General features: G+C 37.8%; 1 protein-coding gene across 3 annotated transcripts; it reads left to right on the top strand.

Annotated features, from left to right (window-relative positions):
• The first annotated feature begins 98 nt into the window (after nt 1-98).
• TCTN3 (tectonic family member 3) lies at nt 99-27,183 on the top strand. Of its 3 annotated transcripts, XR_003519959.1 has the most exons (15): nt 99-508; nt 670-793; nt 1,115-1,233; nt 2,222-2,349; nt 2,587-2,695; nt 3,060-3,175; nt 3,664-3,699; nt 4,615-4,695; nt 5,705-5,830; nt 6,876-6,983; nt 7,434-7,528; nt 7,793-7,946; nt 11,281-11,406; nt 22,781-22,874; nt 25,058-25,167. XR_003519959.1 is itself a non-coding variant. In XM_027594471.2 (14 exons), exons 1-14 carry the CDS (start codon nt 127-129, stop codon nt 25,292-25,294), a joined length of 1,941 nt encoding a protein of 646 aa, XP_027450272.1. In that variant the 5' UTR covers nt 99-126; the 3' UTR covers nt 25,295-27,182. The 3 variants fall into 3 exon arrangements, 2 of the variants coding, with proteins under 2 accessions (XP_027450272.1, XP_027450284.1); XM_027594471.2 differs by lacking the exon at nt 22,781-22,874 and having other exon boundaries at nt 25,058-27,182; XM_027594483.2 differs by lacking the exon at nt 22,781-22,874 and having other exon boundaries at nt 435-560; nt 25,058-27,183.
• The last annotated feature ends 217 nt before the right edge of the window (nt 27,184-27,400 follow it).

Below are 27,400 nucleotides of genomic sequence, written 5' to 3'. Positions count from 1 at the left end.
CGACAGAGGCGGTGCGCTGCCTGGCCTAAAGAGGAGGGCGCACACTAAAAGCTGTTGGAAAGCTGTAACAACGCCGCTTTCTATTGGCTGGAGAGCTCTCAGCCATCGCCTTGAGCCAATGAGCAGATGCATGCGGATGACGTCAGACGAGATGCGACTCCTCCCATCCACCCTCTCGCGAAGCGCCTGGCGACCGCTGAAACCGGCTTTGAACTCGTGGGGGTCTTGACTTCCCCGTGTTTATCTCGCCCCATGTGCACCTCGCAGCTCGCGCTACTGCAGGTGTTCTTCCTGATGGTCCCCGAGGGCATCTGGCCTCAGCCCTCTTTCTCCCCGTCAGGGGATGTGCCCACCCCTTCGGACGTGGGGCCAGGGTCGCCGGGCGGGACCCTTCAGTCGTCCTCGGAGGGGTCTGAAACTCCCTGGCCTGTGTCTGGGATCTCTACGGTGGACCCTATGGTCGTGACCCCCTCTGCACCTGGGAATGGGACCGTAGACCTCTTCCCAGGTTAGGAGAGGAGATGTGGGGATGGAAACCACTGACTTGGATCTAAAATTGTGTGAGCAAAGTGAATTTCCACAAAGTGAGGAGTGGGGCTATCGGAAGAGGGGAATTCGCGCTTGGAAGTTTGGGATCCTCATCCCGTTCGCTCTGCTTTATCTTCATAGTCTTACCGATCTGTGTCTGTGACTTGACCCCTGGTACCTGCGACATAAATTGCTGCTGCGACAAGGACTGCTATCTTCTCCATCCGAGGACGGTTTTCTCCTTCTGCCTTCCAGGCAGCGTGAGGTGAGCTGCCATATGCCGGTTGAATCCTAAGAAAACTGGGACCCTAGAATAGGTCATATTTGGAAGTAGGAAGAGTTATCTTTCCTGCCTTCAGCCCCCACTTCCATTTCTATAAGTGGAATTACCTTGGTTTTTCCCAGGAGTGAAGTTCCTCCTCGAATTCTCTAGACCAGAGCAGTCCAATAGAATAGGACCTTTGTGTTGGCCTGTGGCTGGCCAAGGAGCCCTCTCTTAGGCATTGACTGACATCCATGCAGCACCTTTTTGGACCTAACCCTCCGCTTCTAAATGTATCTGTTCTTCATTCCTATTTCCTCTCAGATCTTCAAGTTGGATGTGCGTGGACAACTCTCTTATCTTCAGGAGTAATTCCCCATTTCCTTCAAGAGTTTTCATGGATTCAAGTGGAATTAGGCAGTTTTGTGTCCATGTGAACAACTGTGAGTAGAGATGTGTTGGCTATTCTTGTTACCTAACATTTGTTGAAAATTGGCTTTGTGTTTGAACTTTTGTTTTTGAACTTTTCTTTTGTCTGTTGAATTTCTATCATCTGCCCTTTTCTACCTTTCTACTTGTTCCCTCTCTCTTATTGTGAACATTTGCAATTTCTTATTCCCTCTTGGCTGTGGAACAGAAAACCCATACAGAACTTTAATTTCAGTCATCCTTGTTAGCCATAAGGAGATGGCTGCAGGAACTTGAATAGATTTCTATATTGTTATAATATAAATTATAGAATTATTACAGAATATACCTCTTTGGAGTGTCTGAAATTTTAAATGTAGAAATTTGAAGTGAAAGGAGGGAAACATAACAAATTCATATACTTGAGAGATGGAAACATTATTATTAGGACTGGTCAGTTGAAGTTTAGAAGAAACAGGAAGGAGAGGACGAATTTAATGTTATCTCCAACTTTGCCATGTTCCAACAGAAACAGTACCATTTTATTGTGCTAGAGACTAATCTGGTATGGGGCAAATGTGAGCATTATTGAACTCCTGTTTTCATCACAAATTGCTAATCACTCACATTCCTGGCATCAGGGACTTGGAACTGCCTGGCATTCATTGGCCATATTCTTACCTTAGATCTTAATAATAAAACAATAGTTCTTTTAACAGACTATACATGCAGTAGAAGGTGATAAAAATCAGAATTATTATCTTTAAAAGTGGAGTATTATTGATTGTGAGTCTTCTGGGAAAATGTTCTATAACTTAATCTGAGTAGTAGGAATAAAAGTATAGCAATGTGTAAAAATTCTTTTGAGTTTACACTTAAGATGAGTGCATTTACAAACTTTTGCTGTGTATGTATTATGCCCCAATAAGAATACTTTTTAAAAGCAGTTACTTTCGTGCCAGATATTTTTAAATAAATATTTTTCTTTTATCTAAACCCCTTATCTTTTAAAAAACATTTTAGCAAAATTAAACTATTTCCAGAAGCTCCAAAAGGTCAATGCAACCCATTTCGAGGCCCTGGCTACAGAGTTTGGAAGTGGATCATTCACTTCAACATTCCAAACCAAGTTGCCACCACCTCATTACAGGGTGAGCCTGGGGATAGGGATGGGATTGTTTGGTGTGGTTTTTCCCTCATGGCTGACAGTTGACCAGGTATCTTTAAGGAATACCCCTGCAACTGGGTCAACCATTGTTAAGCTCTTTTAGAAGACAGTATTCTGCACATTCACAAGCCCTTGAGTTAATTTTTGTTTCTACTTTTTCTTTTCTGGTGGAGTTTAGTCCAATCTCACTTTCAGTAAATTTCTACTATACTTTGTTCAGGCTGGGGACCCCATTTTGACTTACTTCCCCAAGTGGTCTGTAATCAGCTTGCTGAGGCAGCCTGCAGGAGTTGGAGCTGGGGGGCTCTGTGCTGAGAGCAATCCTGCAGGTGAGTCCAAAACAGAAGTGCCAGCGTTTTTGTTCCATTTAAAATGCGCTTTCTGGGGTGCCTGGGTGGCTCAGTCATTAAGCGTCTGCCTTTGGTTCAGGTCATGGTCCCAGGGTCCTGGGATGGAGCCCCGCATCAGGCTCCCTGCTCCGCGGGAAGCCTGCTTCTCCCTCTCCCGCTCCCCCTGCTTGTGTTCCCTCTCCCGCTATGTCTCTCTCTGTCAAATCAATAAGTAAAATCTTTTTAAGAAAACATAAAATAAGCTTTCTTAGAAATCGCTTAAAAAAAACTAAAAAAAATTGTTTTTCACAAAAATAAAATAGGCTTTTTCTTTTATCACTCCTTTAATTCTTTGTGTTCTAAGGTTTCCTGGAGAGTAAAAGTACAACCTGTGCTCGTTTCTTCAAGAACCTGACAAGTAGCTGCACCTTGGATCCAGCCCTCAATGCTGCCTCTTACTATAACTTCTCAGTCTTGAAGGTGGTATCCCTTTCCTCCCCACTGTCACTGTTGTGGATATAATGTCCACATGCTTCCTGCTTTTGGGTTGGTGGATAAAGCACTGAACTGAAAGTCAGAATGGCTAAAAACTACATAAAAAACAGAGGGCCCAGAAACCCTACCCTCTGAAGAAAGATGAAAGAGTTGAGGGTTATATCCAGGATAAGAGATTCTACCCTCCTGGATAATGGGATTGGCTTAGGAGGGTGGCAAGGGATGACATTTCACTATTTCACCAAAACCTCTTGCTTTTGCTGTTCAGTAGAGCTCTGCTCAGAGTAGGTGTGTCATAGCCCAACCTCCCCTCAGCTTTACTCATAGCATTTTAGTATAAAGAAGAGTCAGGTAGAAAAGAAGAATCATTCTAATATGTTGATTTTTCCTCCCCACACGTGAAACCACAAGCTCCTGGAGATTTTCTCTCAGGTGTATGCACACTCACGGTTCTTGCTATTCTCTTTTTCTAGGTTCCAAAAGGTATGACTGATCTGCAGAATATGAAGGTATGACACTGTTTATCAGGGAAAAGGAAGGAGACTATTTGGTCCCTTTGCATCTGAGGCAATTTCAACCTAGACTGTAATTGTGAAAGGAAATCTATGTGTGATGTATCAAACTCTTTTTTTTTTTTTAAAGATTTTATTTATTTATTTGACAGAGACAGTGAGAGCAGGAACACACGTAGGGGGAGTGGGAGAGGGAGAAGCAGGCTTCCCGCTGAGCAGGGAGCCCGATGTGGGACTTGATCCCAGGACCCTGGGATCATGACCTGAGCCGAAGGCAGACGCTTAACGACTGAGCCACCCAGGTGCCCAATGTATCAAACTCTTAAGTGTGAATCTAAAACATTGTTTTCCTGTGTATGTTCTATATGATTAAAAAGCATCACATGAAATACGAATTCATAAGGTGTTAGATAAGTTTGGGAAACGTTGGGTTAAGTAAAGTTAAATACTATATTTAGAGTGGACTTCTTAGAGTCTTTAATGTGCTAAAGGGACTTGGTACTCTCTAAGAGGGGAATACCAAATATAATATTTCTAAAATGTATTTGGGGGCACCTTGCTGGTTCAGTAGAGCTTGCAACTCTTGATCTTGGGGTTGTGAATTCAAGCCCCACACTGGGTGTAGAGATTACTTAAAGGAAATAAAAACTTAAAAAAAAAAAACCACAAAAAAATTTGTAAAATTTATTTGACCACAGAACCTTTATTTTATATCTAGTGGAATTAATGTTCTGAGAAATATGTTTTGAGAAGCGCTGATTTAAAATGATTTTTGATCTTAAGCTGTAAGCTGGCAATGGAAGGAAAGAGGAAGGTGGTCAAAAATAAAAAATACTCATTTCAGCATAATATGTAGCTAGAAGAGAAAATACTGCTTTCAATTTCAGTTGATTTGCTTCTTTCCCTTGCTAGTTCCAGGTTCCTGTAACCCTTATCTCACAAGCTCGTTCTCCTCTCTTGTCTGGAAACACTTGTCAGAATGTGGTTTCCCAGGTAAGGACGCTAACCTTAGATTCTAGACTGATGTTTGTTGATCTACATTACCAGAGGTGCCTCATCTTGCATTAAGTACCAGACCAGCCCCACATGAATTTTTGTGCATGGAACTTAACATGTCAAGAATTGAGCCCATCACCTTCCTCCCTACCATATTTCAGTTTCCATTACTACGATCCTCCAGTATTTCATGCACAAAAGATTACGATTACTTCTGACTCCTCTTTCTTTACCCACTTGCGGTTTATTACAGTTCTTACCACATTTTCTTCTGTTGACAAAATCAATATCTGAAAAACTTCTTTTCCTCCATTCTCCCTTTTGATCACCCTACAGAAGGAAGAATTACCTTAAACATCATTGTAAAGACTGCTCAGAAATCTAAGGTTACCTTAATTGCTTATGAATTCCATCTCCAGCTATTATCTTCATTCATCCTCAGACATTGGGAGAGCCAAGTAAACCGGGTGTCCATTCCATGCTCCCTCTCTACTCACGTCCTCTGCACACCTTCAAAACTCATTTTTCTTCCCTTTCAATCCTTACCATAAACTTACTTCTCCCATGAACGCTTCCAAAGAGCTCTATCCGGTCTCTTTGCATGTGTAGATAGATTATGAATTCTGTCTTTTCATGGTATTTGTGTTTGGCATTTTTAAGATTACTTGTGTAGTCTCCCTCATTCAGTTATTTTTTTTATTGAGATATAATATCACTAGTTTTAGGTGTACAACATGATGTTTTCATATATACATATATATACACACACATATATAGTGAAATGATTACCACAGTAAGTTTAGTTGATATTCATCACCATACAGTTACCCATTTTTCCTTGCAATGAGAACTTTTAAGATCTACTCTCTTAACTTTCAAATATACAATAAACTAGTCACTATGCTGTACCCTCATTCAGTTATAATAAAACTCTTATTAAGACAGAAAATCTTCTGTATAATTGGCCCATTAAATAATTTTTATTAATTCTACTTTTGTATTTCAGGTCATCTATGAGATAGAGACCAATGGGACTTTTGGAATCCAGAAAGTCTCTGTCAGTTTTGGACAAACCAACCTGACTGTCGAGCCAGGCACTTCCTTCCAACAACACTTTCTCATTCGCTTCAGGGTTAGAGCCCTTCTGCTATAGGGGATTGAGAGGGGAGGAAATACTGGATTAGAAATAGTGCCCGTGCTTCTGTGATACATGCAAAATAGATTAAGAATATGAAGGCCTAGGGTTCTACAACCAGCCTAAAAAAAAAAAAAGAACATGAAGGCCTAGTTCAGTCTGTCAGTTGAGGCCTCAACATTTCGTATTTCATAATTTAACTACAAATGACAGAGATTCAGCTGTTTATTCAGTAACATTTTCTCAGATTATCTGGCTCCCCAGTGAAGCAGGACTTTAGTCTCAAATCCAAATTCTTTTTTTAAATAGTCACTTTGAATCATAAACTCAGCCTACCTCCCACAGAAATTCTTTAACTATCTTTCCTCATATTTCTGGGCATTCAGCAGATTTTTGTTTGTTTTTCACTTTTACTCTTTATATTTCTGCATTATTTGAGTTTATATACTTACAATGAATTTTTACTTGTATATATTTGTGAACATGTCAAAATATAATGTGACAGCATTTTACTCATTTCCCACTTAATCTGACTTTCCAATCTTGATCACCATCTCTTGGCTTTCTTCTACTTCTTTCTTCTTTTTGAACCCAGCAGAATCTTGTTTCTTCTCCACTCTGCCCTCAAGTGATCAACCAAGTCTCATGTCTCTCAGTTTATCTCTGGAACATCTGTAGTTAATTAAAAGATATTTCTAAATTATGTTTAAATTCCTTTCATTTCAGCCAGGCTGAACATAGCGTCCACTGATGGTAATTTTTGAGAAACAGGGTTGGTCGATCCTTGGTTGTAATCCTTGGTAGAAGTAGCATGTAGTGAATTTCAATTTTCAGATCACTCAGCACCTATTTTAGTGAATAAAAAGTAAAACACGGAAGTTTTGCAAGAAACTTCCACAAAATGCTCCACTGTGGAAGGGAGCCAGATTGTTTGGTGTAGCTAACTTACTGCATTGCCATAAAGAAGGGGATGAAGCCAACCAGTGGAAGATGTGAGAGCATGCTTTTCTCTGTAGGTGACTTTCCTTCACTCTTTCTGCAGGCTTTTCAACAGAGGACAGCTGCTTCTCTTACTGGTCCTAGAAGTGGGAATCCTGGCTATATTGTTGGGAAGCCACTTTTGGCCCTAACTGGCGATATAAGTCACTCTGTATCCTTTTTCTGGAGCTGTGTAGCCTGTTACAGCCTAATGAGAAAAGCTGTGGCTACTGATTTTTTGGGTTTCCCAATTCTGAGGTCCTCTGATTTTTTTTAGGTATTCAGGACTTTCTTTACTGAACCATTAATACGTTATGTTCTCAAAGTTGTTGCTACCAAAGGCTTTAAAATGTGTTAAACTGATGAAGGTAAGGATAGTGACTCATTTCTGTTTGTTTTAATGAAACATTTTTATACTGCTATGTGATTAGCCATTTTTTGGGAAAATAGTTACTGTCTCTGTGTGTTTTTTAATTACTAGAGAAAAAAACGTATTTGTGACTTGAACAATGTCGTGACATTGGTAAAATATAGTGTTAAGGAAACAATAAGAGCATAAATTTTCCAATCTGCCTTCTTTTTATTCTGTTATACTCTCCTTGACCATTGCTTTCTACCTCAGATGACCCTCTTACAGAGCCAGGGTGATGGAATTTGCTCTGTTAAGAGATATGAAGTACAATTTGGAGTGAATGCAGTATCTGGATGCAAGCTCAGGTAACTCTTTGCTTCCACATCATTTCCCACAATTTTGTCTCTCTAGGGAGTGTGTTGATATGACAACTTTTATATTTTGAATGACAACGCTAGTTAGGAGTTGTTTTATAATCTAAGTAATGTTAATATTGCTGAAAGTTTTCTGACAGTCTTCTATATCTAATAATAAGGATTATTTCCTCTAATTTATTTTATAATATCATTTTTAAACTTTGGATTAATACGTTAGCATTGGACTCCAGCCTCCGTGGTGTTTCATTTCAGGCTGAAAAAGGTGGACTGCAGCCACTTACAGCAGGAGATTTATGAGACTCTTCATGGAAAGACCAGCCCAGAACATGTTGCCATCTTTGGTAATGCTGTCCCAGCCCAGAAGAGAGAGTGGACGAGGATTCTCAGCAGGAACTGCAGTGTTTCAGTAAGGAGAGAAATACATGTTCTCACAAAAACTCACTTCCCGTTTTGTGTGTAAATTATGGATATCAGAATTAAAACCAGCCCTGTTTCTAGAGATGATGGGACTCTCATAGAAGGAAGATAATGTAGTTATCATAAAAGGAAGAGTACAAGAAATCATGCCCATTTAAAGTCATTATTTCAGGTTAGGTTTATACCTAACTTATTTTCCTTCCTTGGAAAAAAAATTTGAAGGTAGAGATTGTTCTGTGGTTCAAAATCAACCTACTCATAGTAAGAGAAAAATAAATGTATTTATTTCATATATATTTCAAATATTCTCTTATACTCTTGAATGTTTGGTCAGCATAGATTCTTTCAGGTTGAAATTGTGTTCTTTCTATTATAAAAGTTTACGTATTTACATTTAATAAAAATACATTAACAGGTTAAAAATTCAAACTATGTATAATGGTATTAAATGCAAAGTAAAAATCTCAACAACCCCTGCCCTGGAAGGAACTGCACGTAGCTGTTTCTGTTTTTACTTTTCCTGGTGGCCTCCTAGATCAGTGCCAACAGGTGTATCTCTTGACTCCAACCCAGGTGAAATAAGTAAATCTGCTGTGCTAGTCTGTCTTCTTCCTCTTTTGCCTACCCCCTATCTCCTCACTGTAGTCAGCCATACCTTTAATTTTCTTTTCTAATTTTCAATTGTTTATTTTTCTGTATAAGTAATGTATACACTTGGCTCAAAATTCAAAAAGTACAAAATAAAAATCTCTCAGACAGCTCTTCCCTTCCACACAGGCAACTGAAATTACTAGTTTTTTTCCTTCCACAGATCCTGCATGCTCACACAAGTAAATACTCTTGTACTTTTTTTAATCCAAATGGTATAATATCATAAACACTGCTCTGCACCTTCCTTTTTTCACTTGATCTTAGAGTTTGTTCCTTATCAGTACATAATATGCTTCTTCATTCTTTGGGAAATATAGCTGCATAGTATTCCATTACATGGATGAACCAGAATTCATTTAGCCAGAGTTTTTGGTGGACATTCAGTTTGTTTTCAGTCTTTTGCTATTATACACAATGTGGCATTTTGTAACCTGGCTCAGGCACCATTTTGTACATGAGAGAATAAACCTATATGATAACTTCTAGAAGTAGAATTGTTAGATCAAAGGTATGTGCATTTAAAATTTTAATAATGTCAATTTATTCCCCATACATACAATATCCAGTCCCATCATTCATCTGTGAGACTGCTTTTTCCCCTTTACCCTCATCAACACTGTGTTATGAAACTTTAATCTTTTTTTATAAGTGAAAAATAGTATCCCAGTATAGTTTTATTTTTCTCTCACTATATTTTGATATATGGTTGAACAGTTTGTATTTTATTCACTATTATCTATTTATATTCCTTGCTTGTTTTTATTGAATTACTGGTCTTATAGGAAATCTTTGCAAATTTGAGAAATGGATCTTGAGAAATACAATCAATACAAATCTTCTGTGGTATGATTTGTAGATACTTTTTCCCAGTTTGTCATTAGTCTTTTGACTTCATTTCTGTTGGGTTTTTTGTTTTGGTTTGGTTTGGTTTGTTTTTTTGCCATGCAGACACTGATTTTTATATTGTGAGAGATACCAATTTATTTTTTTTTAACTTTTGAGTTTTGGTTCAGACTTCAAAAGGCCTTTCTCCTTAGCAATTATTTTGGAAGTGCCCTTTTTCCCTTTGTCAGCACTATTATGACTTTATTCCTTATACACTTTGTTCCTCTTAAGAAGATGGGAGGGAGGGGCGCCTGGGTGGCTCAGTTGGTTAAGCGACTGCCTTCGGCTCAGGTCATGATCCTGGAGTCCTGGGATCGAGTCCCACATCAGGCTCCCTGCTCAGCAGGGAGTCTGCTTCTCCCTCTGGCCCTCTTCTCTCTCGTGCTATCTCTCATTCTCTCTCTCTCAAATAAATAAATAAAATCTTAAAAAAAAAAAAAAGAAGACGGGAGGGATAAGTAAACACATGTACTTGATCCAGCCTTTGGGCAACTGAAGTCAAATTGAATTCTCTTAAACCTCCAATATAGCCCTACAAAGGAATTGTGGTTTGGGGTGATTGTGACTGAGCATAGTAGGAAGAGGATGGTTAGTGGCAAGGTTGAGATTATACTGGAACTATTCTTTATTCTTTTTCTTTTTCTTTAACCTACTATTTATATTTTAAAATCACATTTTCAAAGAAGATTTGTCAACATAGAAAAGTATTCCTAACGTAGAATAAATGAAAAGAAAGATGTTTAAAAATATTTGGAACAAACACATGAAAAGCTGAACACCGTTAGCCATTAAGGAAATGCAAAATCACAATGAGATACCACTTCACACCCACTAGGATGGCTATACTTAAAAAGATAGACACCAACAAGTGTCGTCAAGGATGTGGAGAAACTGGAACCCTCAGACATTGTTGATGGGACTGCAGATGGTGCGGCCACTTTGGAAAACAGTTTGATAATTCCTGAATAAAGTAAACTTAAATATGTTCTGTCTTCCCCATTCCTAGTTTATATATGTTATTGCCAGTGTCTGAGCTTTACTACAAAAACGTATGAAGCTGGAAAAGCATAAGGCATATTTGAGGATAGTTTGTATGTGCTAAGTTATAGTAACTCACTTCCATCAATCCTTCTTACCTCTTAGAATTAATCCTCCTGGAGTCAGACTGCTTGGTTGGATGTCATAATCTAATCCTGAAATTTCTTCCTTAACCTTTCACTGCTTCCGTGTCCAAATCCTTTGCTTCACTCAAGTGGTCTGCTCAAGGCCAGTGCCTCCATCACACCTGGCACATAGAAGACACTCAGTCACTGTTATTCAGATTAATCAATGAATGTCCCTCTGTGGCATCATGTGCTGTTCTACTTGCACACCTTTTTATAGGCCATCTCTCTACCTGAATTTCCTTTATCATCACCATTCCTTCCAGTCACATATTACTCATCCCAGGCCCATGAAGCCATCCTTAACCAGAAGTGGCTGTTTCGTCTGGCATTCCACAACACTGACTATGCACCACTCATAGAGCACTTCTTACAGCCATTGTACGTGAGCTCACATTTTTATTAATCTCTATGTTAGTCATTTCCCATTTCCATTTTAGAATATTAATTTTTTAAGATCTAAGACAATAGTATGATCTATTGTGAACTTTTGTGTTCTTTCTCTAAGTCATATTACCTTCTCTGTTATATGTAATGTTTTAAGAAGCAGTGGCTACTTAATGCATGGTAACTGACTAGGCAACCATCAGCAATTCAAGCAGATGCTTCTTTACCCTTCTACAGGCTATGCGTTGTGTCATACCAGTTTCCCTGGAGATCCAGGTATTGTGGGCATATATAGGCCTCCAGTCCAACCCACAAGCTCATGTGTCAGGAGCCCGGTTCCTATACCAGTGCCAGTCCATAAAGGTAAGTCATGGCTCACCTTGCAGTGGCTTATCTTGCAATGCTAGATTGTCTTATAAGCTGTATGATAAGCTTTTGACAATGAGAGCCAATTTGTGCTACCAGCCAACATTTGGTTTTAGTGAGTTGACACAGCTTTTAAGTCAATCCTACCTGCCTGGTTATTGAAATTAGCATGTTGTCATGATAAATACAATCTATATCCTTTTCCCCAGTTTGTTTTCTCTTCTAATTTCCTGAACCAGGCTATAGTATAGGTTAATTTCTTTTCAATTATCATAATAGTGTTACTATACCAGTTGATTTAACTACAGAAAACATTTTCCATAACTGTGCATTCAGTGTGGCAGTCACATACTTATCAGTGTCTCTGAGCCTGTTGATTGCTTAAAGATAATGCTGGGGCTAGTTTGTAGTCATCAATTCTTGATTGATTGCACTCCATTAAAATGAATAATTTTACTATGTAGTAAACATATACCTGTTTTTTATGATGTGTGTTAACTCACCTTTAACACATCTGCCTTGATTTTAATATCTAATCCTTAGCTTTAGAATTGTGAAAACAAATGGTTAAGTCCCAGTGAACTGATTTACATATAAATTGCATGCTAGTTTATTAACTTTTAATGAAAATTAAAACTAATTGAAATTATTACTTATATGTCATTGCATTTACATCCCAGAAAAGAAACTAGAGACTATATGTAGGCCAGAAATAAAATATCTTTAGCTCCTTCTTACAACAGGGTTGAGTACCTTAGCTCTCTTTGCCTACAAGTGGTGTTAAAACTCAGGTTACCAGAAATTGTTAGTGAGAGCACTGCATTTTTTCTCTGTATTGGTTTACTGAATAAAATAGCACTATTTCTGTAAGACTCTTTTAATCTGTTACGGATCCTACACTGAATATGTTGTTTTATTTTTCTAAACTGTATCTTTATTTGCAAGTACCTATGTAGTTTGCGAAGATACCCACAGGACTATTCTTTTTTCTCTGAATCTCTGGTTCTCTTAGGCGTGGAAGCGACCCAGTGCCTCTCTCTTATGTAGATATTTTAATCATTATCTTATTCTAATACTTAGTAGAGGTTAGCTTTTTGGGTGTGTTTTCCCCCCTCTACAAAATCACACTTTACAGTCATTCACATCTAACTGGCCTGAATGGTTGACAATTGAGAATTTCAGCTGTACTTCATTCATGCATAACAAGACAGTACCTATTCCAATCATGGAGCAAAAATTAACTGTGTTGAACTTACTGAGAAGTGGTATGGGATATACAAAATCATGTGCCTTTACTTATGACAATTTAAAGGATGTACAAAGGTAATTTTGACTATACAAAAATTTTCACCTTAAGGGCTGACTTGAGAAACTTGCCCTCATGAAAGTTGCCATGCCCCTATAAACATAAAAGGAGTTGTGAAACAATAGTGTCATATCAAAAAGTTAAGCAAATACAAATATTTATTTCTATAATAAAGAGACTTATCATCTGTATTGAAAGACTTTTTTACTTCTTCAGTCATGATTGGAAATTTTCTCCTGAAGTCCTATAAACATACTCACTTTTCTTTGTGTTTATATTTTGATTATTCTTAACTTTAAAGATTTTTTTTTAAGATTTTATTTTTGTTTGACAGAGAGAGAGACAGCAAGAGAGGGAACACAAGCAAGGGGAGTGGGAGAGGGAGAAGCAGGCGGGGAGCCCGATGTGGGGCTCAATCCCAGGATCCTGGGATCACGACCCAAGCCGAAGGCGGACGCTTGATGACTAAGCCACCTAGGCGCCCCAAATTTGTTCTTAACTTTAAACCTTTATCCACACAGGCTTGTTTCTCAGGACTTCCTGTGAAATTTTTTTCTTAGAATAGCAAGAGACTATTCTGAGAAAGCTAGTGTACATGTTCCCAAAGCTTCTATAAAGGGAAAAGAAGAGTTAAACTTTAAGAAGATAAATGTTCTATGATTTTCTCCCTACCCACTGGCCATAGTTGACAGCAGTCTCACGTAGGCTGTGTCAGTCAGCTTGGTATCTGAGTGATGGCATAAAAGTAAAGCTGGGGTTGGGCGCCTGGGTGGCTCAGTTGGTTAAGCGACTGCCTTCGGCTCAGATCATGATCCTGGAGTCCCGGGATCGAGTCCCGCATCGGGCTCCCTGCTCAGCGGGGAGTCTGCTTCTCCCTCTGACGCTCTCCCCTCTCATGCTCTATCTCATTCTCTCTCTCAAATAAATAAATAAATAAAATCTTTAAAAAAAAAAAAGTAAAGCTGGGTGGCAAACTGTAGGCTGTGGGCTAGAGTTAGCCTGTACACTTGTTTCGTTTTGCCCACAGTGTTTTGTTTTGTTTTGTTTAAATTTGTGCCACATTTAAAAATGAGGAAATTTCATGTTGACATCCACATTTCTGACTTCTCTTGAAAATCTAGCAATAGTGATCCTGCAGTCCTGCATGGCATAAAATCTCTTGTCACTGAATGGTGGTTTCCACTTTTAAATAGAGTGCCCCTTTCACACAACGTATGCCTACTCACCTTTAGCCATCCCACTCTTTCATTGAGGTTATATCTTTAGAGTGGTAAGCATTTGTGTTTATGACCCTTGGGATGAAGCTGCTAGGTGGTCAGTTAAATTTTGAACTGAGCTGTCTGAATGACTTCATTGTACAGATGCTGCTTTAGAAACACTTTAAATTCCTCTCACTATAGAAAGTGAAGTAGCAAAATTTTGGAAAGTCCCCAAGGACAAACTACAAAGCAGGGAAGAATTTAAGCAAAACACTGTGTAGACTTCCCTGTCTTCTTGTATGATAATAATAGCTAAATATTTATTGTCATTTACTTTGTGATAGCTACTGGTAGTGTTTTTTACAATTTTTTTTTTTTTAATAAATGTTGCATCCTCACAACAAACCCATGAAGTAAATAGGATTTACTCACATGGTACTTTGCTGCTTATAATTTTGTACTAATTGAGCATTTAAAGGGATCTTTAAATTTGGGAATTAATAAAATACAATATGTCTGCTATCTGAATAGAAACTTTTTTTTTAAAGATTTTATTTATTTATTTGACAGAGAGAGACACAGCGAGAGAGGGAACACAAGCAGGAGGAGTGGGAGAGGGAGAAGCAGGCTTCCTGCTGAGCAGGGAGCCCGATGCGGGGCTTGATCCCAGGACCCTGGGATCATGACCTGAGCCGAAGGCAGATGCTTAAAGACTGAGCCACCCAGGCGCCCCTGAATAGAAACTTTTTTAATTTAAAAAGAAAATTATCTCTAGAAAGAAACAACTACTTTTGCAGAATATTCTGGATCAGTCAAAACCAAAACAATAAGTGAGTGACAAGAACAATGTAGCATCACAGGATCAAGGCTCTGAACCTTTATAGAATTATAATATTCAATTCATCTTTATCTTTAAATGGATTATCAAGCTTTTTAGATTATTTAGGAGATCTATTTTTTTGCAGTTTAGAGAGCATGGGTGCTGAGTCAGACATAGGTCTAAATCAAGTTATTTCTCTAAATCTAAGTTTTCTCATCTATAAAATGGAGATTGATAATAATATTTCATTGGATTATACAAATTAAATAAGATCATAAAAGTAAAACATATTTCCTGGCACATAGTGAATACTCAGTAAATATTGCTTATCATATCATCATTATTTTTATCATCATAACTCTTTTGGTTCCAAATTTCCATAGAAGTAGCATATCAAGAAGGTTTAAAGCAAAAAAACCAAGAGATAAGCAGGCATTAGAGAAGTATTTTTCAATCTTTGTTGGCCATCACCCATGGTAAGAAATATATTTTGCAATACAACCCACATTATAGCAGACACATATATAAAGCTGAAACAAAAGTTTTAGGAAACAGTATTTTATGCAGTGCACTGTGTGATATTGTCTATTCTATTGTTGATTCTGTTCTTTGTTTAATGCTAGACTCTAATGGGTCACAATTTGCAATTTGAAAGACACTTTTAGAAAATGCATCTCTGACTACATTTTAAAGCTAATTATATTATTTAATAATTCCTCTTACTCATTATAACTGAGGGTTGGCAGTGTTTTATATATCAATCATAGCATATGCTAGAATGATTGCCAGTCTAGCTCCCAATCTGTCACAGTGGTTTTTAATCTTATGGACCCCACTGAGAATCTGTTGGAAGCTATTCACCTACTAGAAAAATGCCCAGACACACAATATTCTTTATATAGTTTCAAGGGATTTATTGATTTCTTAAAGCCAGACTAAGAACTATACTAAAAAAGATAAAGAAGACTAAATAAAATAAGAATGAAATTTACTGATTTTAGAAATAATCGCTATAAGGGAAAAGGCTAGGAAGTGGCTGGATTGGATCACCACCATTGGGTCATTGTGACAGTCTGTAAAGTTTGTCACTAAAGGCTTCCTTTTTCAAGGGTCAGTCAACCACTGTTTGCTTCTATCTCTTAATGAATGATAAGACTATAGAAGTACTTGACCCCCTTCTATAGTTCTTAATAGCCTTTATAGAAGAACTTTACTTAGTTCACTGGGTTGTTCTCTTTTTACCTTTTTTTGTTGTTGTTAAGAATTGTGAAAGTTATGCTCATTGTTCCATGTGTTAAAATATATAACCACTTGAGATATCTCCCTGATACATGATGTTTAACCACATTTTTTCTTTAACATATTTGTTCTCTTTGACTCATTTGAAAATCTTGATAATTTCATTGACATCTTTAAAATACTGAGGAAATTTGTAATTTTTCATTGGCTTCTCCCTCAAATATATGTTTGGCCCTAAGAAAACATGGAAAAATAATGCGTACATTATCTAGCAGAATATTGTACATAAAGAATTCTTTTTTTCCCCAGAAATTATTTTTCTCCTTAATTTCACTTTATTTAAATCATCAGTTCTCCTAAAGTTATAGTGTCAATATCAGATATCACCTAACTTCCTAAAGATCATGTACTTACATGAGGAAAAATTACCTTTACATGGGCCTTTACAGTATGCTTTATAGTTAAGTAAGTTCTAATCATCGTAATAGAAATCATCATACCTGATTGTGTTAGATTTAAAGAGACTCATAAATAAAACAGTCAGATGCAGTTCATTTTTTTGCATAGGATTCTGATTTGGACAAATGTAAATCACATTTTGGGATAGTTGGGAAGCTTGAGTATGAACTATATTTTAGAAAGAAATATTATTAACAGGAAAAGGTAGAGGTTTTTTTTTTAAGTAGGTTAGTAAACAGTCTGCACAATATGATTTCACATGCATGTCTGTGTATAGGTCAAGATATAAATGTTAGTAGTGGTATTCTTAGAGGTGGAAATAATGGTGTTTTTATTTCTCAGTTTTACTTATCAATAGTCTTAACTTTTTACATTATGATTTACTGCTTGTGTGATAAACTTTCTTAAGGTCACTAGAAATAACTAGATGTGACTTTAAAGATGAATTTATTCAGTTTCATTTACAGTAGCATGAAAAAACATAAAATACTTAAGAACCAATTTAGCAAAAGAGCAAAAGGCCTGTTCACTATAAAACATTACAGAGAGAAATTCCAGGAGACCTAAAGAAATGAAGCGATATACTGTGTTCATGGAGAAGGCTCAACATTAAGATATCTGTTCCCAAATGGATATATGGAATGAATAGCAAACCCCAGAAAATCCTAGCAGGCATTTTTGTGGGAATTGACAGCCTGATTCTAAGATTTACATGAAAATGCAAAGGACTTAGACTAACCAAAAGAACTTTGAAAAAGAAGAACAAAGTTGGAGGGCTTATTCTATTTTTATTTTTTAAAGGTTTTATTTATTTATTTGACAGAGGAGACACAGCAAGAGAGGAAACAGAAGCAGGGGGAGTGGGAGAGGGAGAAGCAGCCTTCCCGCCGAGCAGAGAGCCCTATGCGGGGCTCGATCCCAGGACCTGGGGATCATGACCTGAGCCGAAGGCAGACGCTTAACGACTGAGCCACCCAGGTGCCCCAAGGAGGGCTTATTCTATTGATTTCAGGATCTACTCTAAATCTCAGACAGTGTGGTACTGTTATAAAGGTAGACAAATAGACCAATGAGGAGAAATAGAGTCCAAAGATAGATCCACAAATCAATTCAACGAGAAAAGGACTTTTTAAAAAACAGTTGGTGCTAAAATAACTGGATAAAACTAGAACTACTAGATAAATATTGGGGAGAAAAATGAATTGACTCCATACACAAAAAGTACTTAAGCTGGCATCATAAACCTATATATGAAACCCAGAGTCACAAAACTTTTAAAAGAAATATAGGAGAATATCTTTGCAAATTTGAAGTAGGTAAATATTTTTTAGATAAACAAAAATCATAAACCATAAAACAAAATTTGATAAATTGGTCTTTATCGAAATTTACAATATCTGCTAATCAAAAGACACCTCTTTGAAAATGAAAATGCAGGCTATAATTTGTGAGAAAATACTTTTCAATGCATTATCTGACAAAATACTAATATCCAAAATATAAAAAGAATGCCTACAAATAAATAATGCAAGGACCCCAAAATAAATAAACAAACAAACTGAAAATGGAAAGATTTGAGCAGATAACTATACAAAAGGAGATAAACAAATGGCCAATAAATGTGAAAAGGTGCTCAACGTCTTTAGTCATCAGCGATATGCAAATCAAAACCATGAGATACCACCTACAAGGAATTAAATAGAATATCTACTAGAACAACTAAAATCAAAAGGACTGATAACATGAAATCTCAGTTTTCATACATTACTAGGGGATGAAAAATGTTACAACCATTTAGTCTTTTACATATTCATCTTCCCTGTGACCCAGCACTTCTATTCCTGAGTATTTACCCAAAGGAAATTGAAACATATATCCAAAACAAGACCTGTAAAGAATGTTCATAGCAGCCTTATTCATAATAGCACAAAACTGGAAACAACCCAAACATCCATCATCAGGAGAATGGGTAAATTGTGGTATATTCACATATTGGAATTCTCACAACAAAACACTGAATTACTGATACACAAAACAGTATGGATGAATCTCAGAAACATTTGTCTTGAATGAAAGAATCTAAACACACACAAATAACACTTTAAGATTCCATTTAAACAAAGTTTAAGAACAGGCAAAAATAAATCTTTAGTGATAAAAATCAGAAAGTGGTTGTTTCTGGGAGAGAGGGAATAGACTGGAAAGAGGCACAAAGGACCCTCTGAATTGATGGATATATTCCAGATCTTGTTTTGGGTGTTGTCTGTATAGCATATACAATTGTCAAAACTCATTGAACTGAACACCGAAGATGTATACATGGTATTGTGTATGAATTATACCTCAATAAAAGCTAAAATGAAAATACTCAGGGAAAATGAAAATGAAAGGCACTGATTAAGGGGAAATACTTGCAATACCTGTATCTAACAAAGTTCTTGTATGTAGAATAGGGAGCTTTCAGAGCTCAGTTATGAGTTATATACTTGAGCAAAGATGGATTGTTCTAGTTCATGAAATGTGCAGCTACAAAAACGTAAATCTAAGAGATGGTATCCACGGCTCTTCCTCTAATAATGATAGTTTTTTTCTTTTCATTTGTAATGATTGGACATAGAGAATTAATATATAATGTTTTAAAATTTGTGATTATAAAGTTGTAATAATAGTAATATATTAGGTGTATTTATTATTACCAAAGCCAAACAAAACCTAATCCAGACTTTTCATGTTGTTAAAAGTAAATCGTATTTGGGGCGCCTGGGTGGCTCAGATGGTTAAGCATCTGCCTTCAGCTCAGGTCATGATCCCAGGGTCCTGGGATCGAGCCCCACATCAGGCTCCTTGCTCGGCGGGAGGCCTGCTTCTCCCTCTCCCTCCACTTGCCGATCCCCCTGCTTGTGCTCTCTCTCTCTGTAAAATAAATAAAATCTTTAAAATCTTTAAAAAAAAAAAAAGTAAATCATATTTGGGGACAAAGGATTTTGCTGCGTGTAAGCTGGATTGAAACAAAGCCCCTAAACCCCACAAAGTGTTAAAACAGAATTATTGGTAGTGATTTCGGAAATAAACATAAAATATTATAGTTTAAGGTAGAAATAAATTAAATCAACCATATATAACAGAACCAGATCCACAGTAAAAGAAATGTGCTGACTTGGCTGTCTATCTTTTGTTTGTTTTGATAAAAGAAATGAGATGACCAGACTTTGAGGGTTGGGGTTTTTTTTTTCTCCAATATTCTTCCTACACATTCATTAAAGAGTGAATTCTCTAATTTTGCTTATACATAACTTTTATACATAACTTTTTTTTTAAGATTTTTTTTTTATTTATTTGAGAGAGAGAAAGAGAGAGAGCATGAGGCGGGGAGGGTCAGAGGGAGAAGCAGACTCCCTGCTGAGCAGGGAGCCCGATGTGGGACTCGATCCCAGGACTCCAGGATCATGACCTGAGCCAAAGGCAGTTGCCCAACCAACTGAGCCACCCAGGTGCCCCTATACATAACTTTTAAAACACGAATAGAAAAACTTGAGTCTTCAGATTTTATGTATAACACACTGAACTTAAAATTAAAAACCTTGTTCTTCATGTGGTACTAAAACACAAATTCTAAAATGGGTCAATAACATTCAGTATTATCCAGCGACCTGGCAAGTGCATTCAAGTTCCTTTTTTTTTTTATAAGATTTTCTTTATTTATTTGACAGACACAGTGAAAGAGGGAACACAAGCAGGGGGAGCTGCAGGCAGAGGGAGAGGGAGAAGCAGGCTCCCCGCTGAGCAGGGAGCCCAATGCAGGCCCAATCCCAGGACCCTGGGATCATGACCTGAGCCGAAGAGACACAACGACTGAGACACCCAGGCGCCCCTCAGGTTCCTTTTAATTGTGGACTGTCTACTAGATTGTATTTGTTCTAAACCTCCACACAACTATGGAGGCAATATTCTTAATATATGAAGAAAAAGCATTTAATTTGAAATACTAATTTATAAATAAGGAAGGAAGGAAGAACAACCTTTAGGGATCCTAATTACAGTGTTGTGGGGAGAATAATGGGTCAAAGTGATCTGTAATTGCTGACTATTAATTAGCTATGGCAGGGTGCCTCGGTGGCTCAGTGGGTTAAGCACCTGCCTTCAGCTCAGCTCGTGATACCAGGCTCCTATGAACAAGTCCCACATTGGACTCCCCACTCTGCGGGGAGTCTGCTTCTCCCTCTGCCCCTCCTCTCTGCTCATCCTCGCTTGCTCGCTCTCTCTCTCAAATAAGTAGAATATTTAAAAAAAAAAAAAAAAATAGCTGTGGCATACTTTCTTCCTTGTGTTGTATTATCTCTTGCTACTTTGTATTAGTGCCCTATCTCCAAAAATACCTCTACTCATTTGTCAAAAACAAAAAAAAATCTCTATTGAGTGTCTATTTTGTGCCAAGTACTATGGTGGATGCTCTAGGTATGATGCATGGTAAACAAGATAGACATCATCCTTGCCCTTATGGAAGGTATAGGGCAATACTGAGGTAAAATTTAGAACACTGTTAGAGAAATCATCAGGAGATACTGATAGCCTGGGCCCAGGTGGGGGCTGTGAGGGCTGCAGGAAGTAGACAGAGTTCAGGAAATTTAGGGGTGTCACAGATAGGACCTGACTGCTAGGCTGTGGAAGTTGAGAGAGAATGAGTCAAGGATAATAGATAGGTTTTCAGTTTGGGCATTTCATTCATTTATTTTATATCCTACACGTGATAGATACCTTGTTGACTACCAACTGTAATTTTGCTTTTTGCAGTTACCTTTCTGTTTTTCACCCTCTCCTTTTTTTTAATTTGGTGGGTATGCCTGAGGTTTTCTTCCCCTTTCTGTTTTGTTTTGTTATGTCTTTTGTGGAAGACTGCCTTCACCCTACCAGAACCCACTTTGCCTGTAAAGTGCCTGGAAATATACCTCTTCCCAAATGGCCCTTAATCAATGCCTGAAGGATGCAGGAACAGAAAAGCCCAACCCCCTTGCTTTGGGTTAGGACAACACAACCTGTTGGGACTGTGAAACCTACCTTATATTTCAGAGTTCCCCTACAGATTTAACTAATGCTAGATAATGGTATAATTTATCAGATTAATAATTGCATAATTTATCAAAATAATACATACATATGTTTTTTAAAGTAAAAAATACCAGAAAAGAGGATCTCTTAACAAATATGCGATATCCCCTATCGCCTTGAGTCTAAGCAATATTGAACAGTTATCTCTTGAATCATGAATTTATAGGTTATTTATTGACTCCTATTTTAGTAGATGAGTTTAGCCTGTTTCTCTCCTCCCGCCACTCTCCCAATATAGTTACATCAAAATATTAAATCAATATTCAGTGTTTCATTATTATGATTATATAAATATGCTAAGCCAGGTCATTAAATTTTTGCAAAATTTTTCATTTCTGAAATTAATAATTACCTCATATTTCATTTCTTTAGTTTTCTTTGAGCTAAGGGCTAAGACGTCTCAACCTCTCCAACATGTCTAAAATTTCTCTCAATGCAGTTTTCTAAACAGTTGAACTTGCTATGAGATATTATCAATTCTACTTTTTCCTATGTATTTTCCTCATAGTGACCTCCATTACCTGGTGTAGTATAAACTATGTATTGCCCACCAGTTGTTATGGAACTTTCCTGTCATCCTAGGAATTCCTCTTGTTTCTTCTGTTAGATTCACTGTTTGCTAGACACTACTTTTTCTTTCTTGGTTGACTCTCTTGTTTTGATGGAGCTCAAAATCTAATATCCTCTTTGAAAAGAAGGCACATGTAAAGTACATTTTTACTTTAGTTCACATGTCTAAGGATAGCTTTATTCAACCATCATCATTGTCATCGTATCAATTATGATTGATCATTTGACCAGGCATTCTAGATTGAATTCTAAATTGGAAATGATTTTCACTCACAATTTGAAGGCATTCTTCCATTGTCTTCTAGTTTTCAATATTGTTCAGAAGCTATTTTTTTTTAAAGATTTTATTTATTTATTCATGAGAGACAGGGAGTGAGAGAGAGAGAGGCAGAGGCAGAGAGAGAAGCAGGCTCCCCACTGAGCAGAGAGCCTGATGGAGCCCTGGCTCTATCCCAGGACCCTGGGATCATGACCTGAGCCGAAAGCAGACGCTCAACCATCTTCAGATTTTATGTATAACACACTGAACTTAAAATTAAAAACCTTGTTCTTCATGTGGTACTAAAACACAAATTCTAAAATGGGTCAGTGACATTCAGTATTATCCAGCGACCTGGCAAGTGCATTCAAGTTCTTTTTTTTTTTTTAAGATTTTCTTTATTTATTTGACAGAGAGAGACACAGTGAAAGAGGGAACCCTGTTCAGAAGCTATTTTAAGATCTTTTGCTCCTAGGAGTCTGAAGCTTCTGCAATATTATGCCTTGGGTAGGTTTTTTTCTGCATTCTTTTTTTCATTATACCAAACAATTTTGGGGATTTTTTTTACTCTGAAACCTCTGAGAATTTTCAGTTCTTATTATTTAATAATCACACACACACACAATTTTCTCTGTTCTTTTTGTAACTCTTGTTAATCTGTTACAGGGTCACTGGACTGGTTCTCTAATTTCTTTTCTTTTCTCTCATTTTGTCTATCTCTTTACCTTTTTGTTCTTTCTAGAAGAGTTCCTCACCTTTCTTTTTTAACCTTTTTACTGATTTTTTCTGACTATCCATTTTTAAAATCTAAGAGCTCTTATTTTCTATTTCATTTCATAATATCCTTTTTTATATATATGTAAAGATCTGGGGCACCTGGCTGGCTCAGTCAGAAGAGCTTATGACTCTTGATCTCGGGGTCATGAGTTCAAGCCCCACCTTGGGTGTAGAGATTACTAAAATAAATAAAACTTTAAAAAAATAAAACAAAAAATAAAGATCTTAACTTTTCATCTTTCTTTCCTTCTCTGTTTCTTCTGAGCTTATTTATTCTGCTCACTTGGTACAGTTTTTCTCTTTAATGTGAGAAGCTTCCCCCATACATCTGGCAGTCCCTAAGCTGTCTGTCCAACATAAGAGTAAGCTGTTAAGCTAATTGAAAGCTCTGTGCTCATGAATGAGACTTGCTGACTGGTGGCCTTCATAGTAGGGCAGTTAGGTGCAGTTGCTTTTGGGGTTATGGAACTTGTTGCTGAAACTCATCATTTTCTCCAGAAAAGACCGTCATTCCTGACTGATGGGTATGGATATAAGGCCATCTGTCAGCATTTTGGAGCTAGATGAGGGAACAGATTCCATTATACAGAATAATTTTCCTATTTTTAGTTCCATACATCACTCTGCCCTTCTTTATGCCCAATGTCCCTGAATCCAGAATTTCTCTTATTTAAATTGTCCAATCTCTTGTTGAGGTGGGGAAGGGGTAGTTGCCTGATCACACTGAGGGGGTATCATTCAGTAAGCACTTTCTGTCCCTACCTCATGCCTGCCACCATGTTATAGCCTGTCCTCCCCATTTTCTTTGTCTGGTTAGTCTCAGCCAATCTTCCATGCCTGGCTGGAGTCAAGGTTGCCTTTTCAGCCTTAGCCTAAGTAGGCTGTCCTGGAACGCATGTGGTTCTTTCAGTGCCTCAGAAGTTACATTACTTCTGTGCCAAGTCCCTCAGGAATGTCACTGTTTTAAAAAAAAAGATTCCAAAGAGTTAATATGACATGCAAGATTATCACATCACTGGCCCCATACCCATTTTTTTAAGTACCTAGAAAGGTTATTCCAGGCAAAGTTGTGTTCCCAGAGCCTGGTATTTGTTGTTGCCAAAGACCACAGCAGATAGTATATAGCATCAGGGTAAACAAAGCTGAGTGGAGAAAATACTCCTTTATGGTTCAACAAGATGTTATTTACTGTCAAATTATAATCAGAAGTCTGATTGGTAAGCACAGAGTCAGAACAAAAGGAATTTATTTTACATAAACTTGTCTCAGTCATCAGGCTACAACTGTACCTACCAAAAGCTATGCATATTATTAGATCAGATACTTGAGTCAGCTTGATGAGGTCCCTTCTTCCCAGAGCATGTTTCATTTGACTTGAATTGGGTGGTTGACCTTTCAACCCTTTCTAACCCCGAGATTCTGTGAATCTGATGGGCTTAAATTTTATCTACATTATGGAGTTTCTTTGTTTTTCCATTGAAGTTTCACATTTCTTTCTGCAATTGAAAATGGAATAGAATTGCCATTACTATTTGCACATGTGTGCTGCTTCAGAGCCTGGAGCCTTCTGGGACTTGATAAGGTAAAGCTGCTAAGCACATAACAGCACAGTTTCCCCATCTGGCCTCTCTGATATCAGCCAACTCCCCATTTGGGGGAAGCTAGAGTCAGTCTTTCAGCTTTAGGTAGGTGTAACTGTTCACAGTTCTAGTGTCATGGACTGCTGCTAAGAAATTCATTTTCTGTGTATCACAGAATGAGAACTACATAGGACCAATATGAGAAAAAGGCATATCCTGCTTAGAGCAATTTGGTTTTGGTCTTTTTTCGGGGAAAGTAATAATCACAGTCAAGTTAGAGAGCTATATGAATGGGTACCAAGCACTGACCTGTCACGGACTTTCTTCCTGCAGAATTCCCAAAAAGTAACAGAAATACCTTTGACAACTGTTGTGACCTTTGTGGACATTACCCAGAAGCCAGATCCTCCAAGGGGCCAACACAGAATAGACTGGAAACTGCCATTCGACTTCTTTTTTCCCTTCAAAGTGGCATTCAGCAGAGGAGCAGACTCTCAGAAAGACTCAGCTTCTCCCATCCTTATCCTGTGTCTCTTAGTACTTGGAGTTCTCAAGCTAGAAACCAAGTGAAACAAGAAGAATCAGATTTTAATTTTCCCTATGGGAAGTTCTGAGACAGCCTACTTATCTTGGCTAAGTAGATCCATACCTGCTCATGACCAGAGGAGAGTATTTTAAGATAACAGAGGACCTAACTGAAGGAATGTTTGTATGTGAAAGAAGGGATTTTTCGAAAAGCAATAAAAATAGCTTCTTTGTCATGGCTCTCTGCTTAGGACTCTGCAGACCACCAAGTACACATTAGGTTCTTCTCAAGCTAGGAAGAACACAAAGAGCCCTTCCTGCAGCCCTTCAGGTGGTGTTATGCCTCACTAAAGTTTTGCAAGATCTTCATCCATCTGCTCACAGGCACAGTTAGACCCAGCATAGAAAGGAACATGTTCTTGCTGTCCTCTGGATGAACTTGGGAATAGATGCTCTCTGGACTTAAGAGGAGCTGACTGTTGGGAACAGAAAACTGCTGGCTAAGGATTTCATCTGGCTTCTCTCCACTCCCTTGGGCCACACTCTGCTGGAGCATGAGTGAGGAGAGCAGTTCTTTCTAGTCAGTTTCCAAAATGAATGTGGAATCCCAGCCCCCCCTTTTTACTAGCAAATGATCCTACCAGTCATTTCTGTATTTTTCCTCCCTTCCATTGTGGTGAGAGAAATAAAACTGATTGAGAGCTTTGTTGTACTAATTCCAGCAACCAACAGAAGCTGACATGTGATCACCTTATGATTTATTTATCTATGTGCATGAGGCTTAAAAAGAGGGGGGAAAAAACCTTTCATACATAGCACAATAGCATTCAAATCTAAGTACTTGGGTTCTTTTCCTGGGATTGGAGCTAACATAGCAGGATAGGTAAGATTGGGAGGGAGCGTGGAAGGGTGGAGGTGATACCAGGAGCCAGAGGGTTGGGATCCTAAAGTGACTAGTAGAAACACTGAATGGGCAAAATAGGTGCTAAGACGGGGTAAGTAACATGTGAGCTCATTATATGAGGACTTGAAAGCCAGGCAGAGAGAACTGGGAGATAGTCTGTTTTTTTCCACAATGTATTAATTATCTGAATCTAGAACTGCCTTTTAATAAAACATACACTTAGTTGTAATAATCCTACTTCATGAGCAGAAAATGCTAATTGTAAAAGCCGTCTCTGACAGGTTTATCATTTTGCCCACTCCAAAGTACCCTGAAAGTAACCTACCTCCCTGGAGGAAAGTGGCAAAGTTCTTGTAGCAGTTACTACCAAACGAGGAGGAAGTGTTTCTATACAAGGGAGATTCTGCACAGGGGGAGTTGGGAGCTGGGAAGCTGATGGCATGGTTCCCACTAGAGTCCATTATGTAGATGTTAATGTGAATTCAGCAACCCTGCCTCCAAAGAGGCCTGTACCAAAACAGACCACAAAGCTACTAGAGTATTTAGGGTCTCCAGTTTGGGCTTCTTAAAGGGGAATAAACTTATGTGACAACCCTATATTACGGCGTAGGAGACATCTAATTTACTCCCAACAGCCTACAAGTCCTTCTTAGAATCTGGTCCCTCTATTTCTTCATTTATATGCTTATTCCCATGCCCGGGTGCTATGAAACTATTCTGTGCCTCTACCAAAAAATTTTAAATATAACTCATACACCATAAAAGTCACCCTTTTAAAGTATACAATTCAGTGGTTTTTAATATATTCAGATTTATGTAACCATCACCACTAATTCCAGAACATTTTCATCACCCTAAGAAGAAAGCCCATAGTGATTGGCAGTCACTTCCCATTTCCCCTTTCTCTTGGGTTCCTAGCAGTTACTAATCTATTTTGTCTCTATATAAATTTGCCTGTTCTAGACGTCTCATATAAATGGAATCCTACAATATGTGACCTTTTTTGTCTGTACTTCTTTTGCTTAGCATAATATTTTCAAGGTTCCTGTTGTAGCGTAGATGAATAATATTCCAGTGTATAATTATACCACATTTTTATGTATTTATCAGTTGATGGACATTTGGGTGGCTCCTACTTTTTGGAAGTTATGATTAATGCTGCTTTGAACATTCGTGTACAAGCTTTTGTGTGGACTTAGGATTTTTATTATTTTTGAGTATATACCTAGGAGTGGAATTTCTGGGTC

This window comes from Zalophus californianus, chromosome 15 (assembly GCF_009762305.2).
Source record: "Zalophus californianus isolate mZalCal1 chromosome 15, mZalCal1.pri.v2, whole genome shotgun sequence".
In the NCBI taxonomy this organism is placed as follows: Eukaryota; Metazoa; Chordata; class Mammalia; order Carnivora; family Otariidae; genus Zalophus; species Zalophus californianus.
Note: the sequence above shows the minus strand (reverse complement) of the source record. Positions and strands in the feature narration are given on the sequence as shown.

What these genes read in the sequence shown, in the direction of transcription:
- TCTN3 (XM_027594471.2), top strand. Translation starts at nt 127, where the DNA reads ATGCATGCGGATGACGTCAGACGAGATGCGACTCCTCCCATCCACCCT. An exon ending in TGCTGAGAGCAATCCTGCAG is followed by an intron (nt 2,696 to 3,059) that starts GTGAGTCCAAAA and finishes TTGTGTTCTAAG; the next exon opens with GTTTCCTGGAGAGTAAAAGT. An exon ending in ACTTTCTCATTCGCTTCAGG is followed by an intron (nt 5,831 to 6,875) that starts GTTAGAGCCCTT and finishes CTCTTTCTGCAG; the next exon opens with GCTTTTCAACAGAGGACAGC.